The 6,054-nt window shown below is 41.3% G+C and overlaps 1 protein-coding gene across 1 annotated transcript; it reads left to right on the top strand.

Moving 5' to 3' along the window:
- The first annotated feature begins 1,417 nt into the window (after positions 1 to 1,417).
- On the top strand, positions 1,418 to 5,970 carry LOC131959102 (microfibril-associated glycoprotein 4-like). The gene is made up of 6 exons (XM_059324211.1): positions 1,418 to 2,076; positions 2,155 to 2,307; positions 2,447 to 2,485; positions 3,190 to 3,286; positions 4,121 to 4,288; positions 5,438 to 5,970. The coding sequence occupies exons 1-6, from the start codon at positions 2,071 to 2,073 to the stop codon at positions 5,689 to 5,691; spliced, it is 717 nt and encodes a 238-aa protein (XP_059180194.1). The 5' UTR covers positions 1,418 to 2,070; the 3' UTR covers positions 5,692 to 5,970.
- The last annotated feature ends 84 nt before the right edge of the window (positions 5,971 to 6,054 follow it).

The raw sequence follows: 6,054 nt of genomic DNA, 5'->3' as shown, positions 1-6,054 counted from the left end.
GTGGGTAAAAACTCACTGAAAAACTAAAAATGCACGGGCAAATCTTTTGCACTGATTCTTTGTTTGATGCATACTGGGTCTGCAGTAGTAGACCAGTAATCAAGTACTAGAAACCAATACTGGACCTACTGCTGCTGCTATACGGCTTAGAAGAACAAGGGTCTTGCACGGTGTGGTCTTCATTGATCAGTGCAGAATTTACCACTCCAGAACTGGTGCTGTGATGTTATTATGTTAATTGTATTGTGTTTTTTGCCTTCATATGCATTGATCTACACATTGATTAATTTGTCAAGTGTTCAAATTGATACCACCCTAATACCTAATACCATACAAACAATTATAATATTTCATGTTTCTTATTGGATATAACCATTAAACATTCATGATGCTGGTAGAAAAAGTAAGTGAACCCTTTGGTGCCCAGCAAAGTTCACTCCAAAGGCCCAGTGCAGAAAGCTCAGTGAAGTAAAAAAGACCTCCAAAGTAACAGCGAAAGACTTGAAGGAATCATTGGAACTGGTTTACAACCCTAGTCATGAGTCTACCACACACAAGGTTGAACAGGTGTGTTGTCCATGGCAGGACACCAAGGCGGAAGCCGCTGCTTTCCGAAGATAACATCACTGCATGTCTGAAGTTTGCCAAATCTTGACAAAACACTTCTGGGGAAATGTTTTGTGGACTGTTGAAACAAAGGCTGGATTGTTCATGAAGAACACGCAGCACTATGTATGATGTAAAAAGGACACCGCATACCGACATGACAACATCATCCCAACACTGAAGTATGATGGAGGGAGCATCATGATTTGAGGCAGCAAAGCAGCCTCACGGCCTGGACCACTTGACATCATTAGGGGAAAACTTATTCCCAATTTTATCAAGGAATCTGACTTGTTCAGTTTATTTCCATAATGCCACTGTTTTGTTTTGATTTTATGAATTATTTTCTCAATCCTAAATGCTAAGGGGAATTTTTCTTTTTTTTCTTTCTTTTTTAACAGTCTGGGATATGTTTTTTTAAAATAGAATTAAATGAGCACAAATATTTTTGAAAAAAATTACTTTCTGTTTACTAGGTTATTACTATGGTAATAAGAACTTGTGTTTTTGTTCTTGGCATACTTGAAAGATCAGCAACAACATTGATTTTTTTTTTTTTTTTTTTGCAAAGTTAGACAAAAAAAACACTCACACTTGTTACCTCTGTGCATCTATATCCATTCTGTACAATCTTGACATTAAATTATGATATCGTCCCATGCCTGGTTTACTTCATGGTCTGCATGAAGAGTAGGACATCTGAGTACTGCAGCCTTTTAAAAAAAAAAATGTACCACTCCAGAACTGGTACTGTGATGTTATTATGTCAGTTGTATTGTGTTTAGGCTGCTTGGTGCTGTAACTCTTGCCCCACAGCAAGAGGGTCGCCGGTTCAATCCGGCCTGCGGCTCTCCTGTGTGGAGTTTGCATGTTCTCCCCGTGTCGGCGTTGGATTTCACCGGGTACTGTTTGTTGTGAGAGGCTATGTCTGTCAACATGTCATATCATATCATCTATCAATCTTCCTTGCTAAATACAGTATGGAGGAACAAGGAAGCTGGAACCTCTTTAGCCACAGGTGTGTGGGAACAGGTTAGAGAACAGATTTGCGGAACAAGATGGTACCGTCAGAATTACATCAGACTGTCAAAATGCCAGATAGGTGGGACATCACGACGTCTTCTTCAGATATAAGACGGGAAGTTTTGAGTTCGGCAGACTGAAGGTGAAGTTTGTTCCTCTGAAGACACAACTTGAGGTGAGTCTCATAAATCAGATGTGTGAGACATTATTGTCTTGTGATTTTACTTTAACAAATGACTGGATAGGACAAAAAGTTTTTAAAAAAATTTTCTTGGAGTGCAGTTAATTACAATATAAAAGAATTCAAATTTACATGTTCTGCATTCACGTAATAATATGTGAGTTTGCTGACTGAACTATTTTTAATTCGATTTTTGTTGTATTTTCAGAGCATCAGACACATCTACATCAGCAGAATTTGATTTCAGCAGAAATCTTACGATGAAGGTGAGTTTGTGAGCTGATATTTCACAGATTTTACACGCCATCATGAAACTAAGCAGTTGACCATCTCGTCTGTTCCAGCTGGTGTCAGTCGTCCTCCTCCTTGCTCCACTGTTGACCAGCTGCCAGAATCTCGGCCAACCTGTGGACTGCAGTGAGATCCATCAGCATGACAACACCCAATCCAGTGGCGTGTACACCATCTATCCTGCTGGAGAATGGTCTGCTGTCCAGGTACACCACATAGTATTTTGGCCTTTTGAGATACTGAGTCACAAAGTTTTACTGGAAAGACTTCACTGTTGGCTGTTTTCCAAATTTGAAACATGAAATTTAAAATGTAAAACCTTAAATATACTGTGTTTGTGTGTAGGTGTACTGTGACATGGATTCATTGAGAGGAGGGTGGACGGTGAGTATTTTAACCAAAGATACTGGATAGAAGGATGCTAGCAAATGTCTCTCCAGCCACTTATTTCAAAGTATTGTGAACGTCAAGAATCATTTATTTATGTTTTCTTTTGTGACATTAGATATTTACACAGTTAACAATCACATTTAATGTTATGAACACTTTTTAGGGATGACGTTTGCTTTAACACAGTTTGGCTGAACGCCGGCTGTTCTCGTTCTCCCGAGACGATTGGTAGCTCTTAAGAGCGAGTTGCTGAGACCAACACAGGTCGAGAACAAAGTTCATTTTCTCCTGATGTGTCTATCAGAAAAATGCCATTTTTGTGGCAGAATGTTCAGAAGACATTTGTTCTGTGAAGAATGGGTCCAATTTTTACTTTGGTGACTCAGGGACAGAAGAATCAGTTATAATCTGTGCTAACTTTAATTTCTTCTTGGAATCAAAAGACCTGCTGCTAGTCTCCTAAAGGGGCACGGCCATAACCAAACCTAACTGATACAGATACAGGAAGTAACTCATCCTTGAACTTTCTTGCTTCTGAACTGTCTCCTTTTTAACTGAACTCAATATGAGCACTTCCTGCGTTACCCTTTTTGACCTTTACAATAAAAATGATACCAGTTAACACCTTGTTGTGTGGAAACCTGAATGGTCAGATATCTCATGTGTTTAGCTAGCTGACCCCCTATCCCGTCCCCCAGGTGTTCCAGAGGAGGATGGACGGCTCTGTGAACTTCTACAGGCCCTGGGATCAATACAAGGTCGGCTTTGGTAGCGCTGCTGGAGAGTACTGGCTCGGTGAGGAATCAAACCAAGCTAACAGTCAGGACTTAAGTTCACACATTAACTGTGACAAAAGTCTTCAGACCAGTTTGTTCTCTTCCTGAATTTAAATGTCTGAGTTTTATTGAATTATCTCCGTACAAAATGTTACACTGTGCAACTGAATGTACCTCTTTGTTCAGCCTGCCAGTCCAAATCCATTTTTGTCTGATCCAAATTGATTTTAGTCAGTCGGGACATGTAAAAAAACATGTGAATTGCAATTTTTGCAAATCCAAACCACATTTACACAGGTTTGAAATGTGAATACAAACAGATTTCAACACATGCGTCTCAGTCCAGACTTTCTGACGACTCAAATTGGATTTAACGACAACAACAGAGCCAAACATCACTTGTCGCATTAAAAAAATTGGCAACCACCTGTCGTCATGAAGCATTCCTGTAGTGCTTGTAGATGGCACCACACCTCTCACACAGTGATTGTCTGCCAAAAAAAGGGAACGGCCTCAGCGACTGCATTGATGAATTAAATGTTTATGAGAATACATATTAAATAAGATTGTATTGTTAGCGCACCCGGTGCACCCCTCTGCCACTTTCCCCTCCACTGACAGACTAGTCCAGTGGTGGGAAGTGAGGCCGAGCACAGCACAGTCGCTTGTCAGCAGCTTGCTGTTTTAATCATTTTCTGTAGACAGTGTTGCATCTAAGCTTGGTGGAATTAGCAAGCTTACCGCCAAAGTTTTCACTCAGCTTGTGTAAAAGTGTGTTTCCTTCACTGTGACAGTGTGTTAATAAGACTTAAATCTGCATTGTGTGTGTGTGTGTGTGTGTGTGTGTGTGTAGGTCTTGACAACATCCACTACCTAACAAACCACCAACATTATGAGCTGCTGGTGGACATGGAGGACTTTGAGGGAGCAAAGGTGTGGGCTCGGTACACTTCGTTCTCCGTTGGTGCAGAATGTGACGGATACGTACTCAATGTGTCCGGGTTCATCGATGGGGGGGCAGGTGAGTAAACTGATGCTGGCTCTGTGTATTATCTGTTCAAGTAAATATTTTATTCTATGAAGGCATCAAAAATGTCTGCTACATCAGGAGCCCCAACGTGTTATCTTAGCCACTGGCTGGTTAGCTAGCTAGCGCCATGCTTCATGCTACACTGGTTACACAAAATGAGCCCAGTTGTCACTCTTCTGGTGACAGCAACAAGTTTTCCTACACTGTGAAATGAGTGTGTGGATGAAGCATTCAGTTGTTTATTTCACTTAAGATCACAAACTAGCATGTCTCTAGCTTGGCTAGCTAGCTACCGGAGCTACAGAATATCAGCTCTTGAGGCGGCGGAGCGAGCAATAAGTCAATGTCAGACCCAGAGCTGCCACCAGCCACCAGCCAGCTGTTTGGGTAGGCGTAAGTTCCAGCCAGTGACGTTAAGTCAAGTCAACAAGTACGAGTCAATCACAAGACCGTCTAGGCCAAACCTATTTAAATGGCGGCCCGTGGGCCACATGTGGCCCAGGAGCATCCCCCAGTGACCCAGGCTGAAAAACCAAGAAAGCACACATTTCGCAAGCCTTCAGCCTTATGCAACACTTGGCGTAGCCGAGTAACATACAACACACAATGTTGCACATAGTTGTGAAACTGTGTCCGTATAGTAGTAAGCTTGTCCCATGATATGACCTCTAACAATATGTCTTTTATCAATCCTGAAGCGTAAACCTGACAATGAAAACTCAGAAGTGAAAAAGAACCGTTACTGCCACTGTGCAGTTTTTGTTTGTTTGTTTAAATGCACTTTGAGATGTGTCTGTGTCAGAAGTGACCAAATTTAAAAGGGAAACAATGAATAAACATTGCTTGTTTTTCATTACATTCATTGGTGTTGGTTTAAAATGTGTCATTACCTGCTGCTTACTGGCCACTGCCCAGATAAATTTGATGACTTGGTTTTAAAGTCTGGCCCAATTGAATTTATGAGTAAAAAACCCTGGTCTAGGCTTTCTGTATACGGAAGTGGCCGTGGGTTTTTAGCTAAACTGGGTTCGAAAAACCATATATGTTAACTGGTCACCTGTCAAACCCTCGACAAAGTCAACTTCTTGCATCACAGGAGGCACGTAAACTTTTTGACAAACACTTTCTCATATTCTGCAGGAGACTCCCTGAAACATCACAATGGAAAGAAGTTTTCCACCCTCGACAAAGACCAGGACATCTGGCCAAACCACTGTGCCAGGACATTCCTGGGGGCCTTCTGGTATGGTAATTGTTTACATGCAAACCCTAATGGGGTTTATCGTTGGGGGGCTGATAACGCTGTTCATGCTGTTGGAGTGGAGTGGAAACATTGGAAGGGTCATGACTACTCCCTGAAGACCATCAGCATGAAGATCCGTCCTGTGCAATAATTCTCCAGGACCAACATGCAGCAGAATATCATGATCTCTTGTGATTTCTTTCTCATTGTCTCATTAAATAAGTAATCTAAAACCGAATCACGAAACTGGGCACAGCAGAAGAAAACAGATTTTTCTAATTCTTGTTTCTGTCTGCGGTGGCTCAAATCAGATTGTCCTCACGGCAGTTTGTATGATTTTCTACAAAATATAATGCACTGGAATTCGTAGGTATTCCAGAAAATAAAAAGTATAAGCTGTTGCTGCTGTACGTTGACAATAAATGATAAGCTGAGCAGAAAGCTGATGTGATGTGATGTCTTGTGTCCTGTGTCTTTCTCTCTGGACTCTCATATCATTGACTCATGATAGCAT

The sequence above is a fragment of the Centropristis striata genome, chromosome 21, assembly GCF_030273125.1.
Source record: "Centropristis striata isolate RG_2023a ecotype Rhode Island chromosome 21, C.striata_1.0, whole genome shotgun sequence".
Taxonomy (NCBI): domain Eukaryota; kingdom Metazoa; phylum Chordata; class Actinopteri; order Perciformes; family Serranidae; genus Centropristis; species Centropristis striata.
This window is presented reverse-complemented; position numbering and strand designations above follow the sequence as displayed.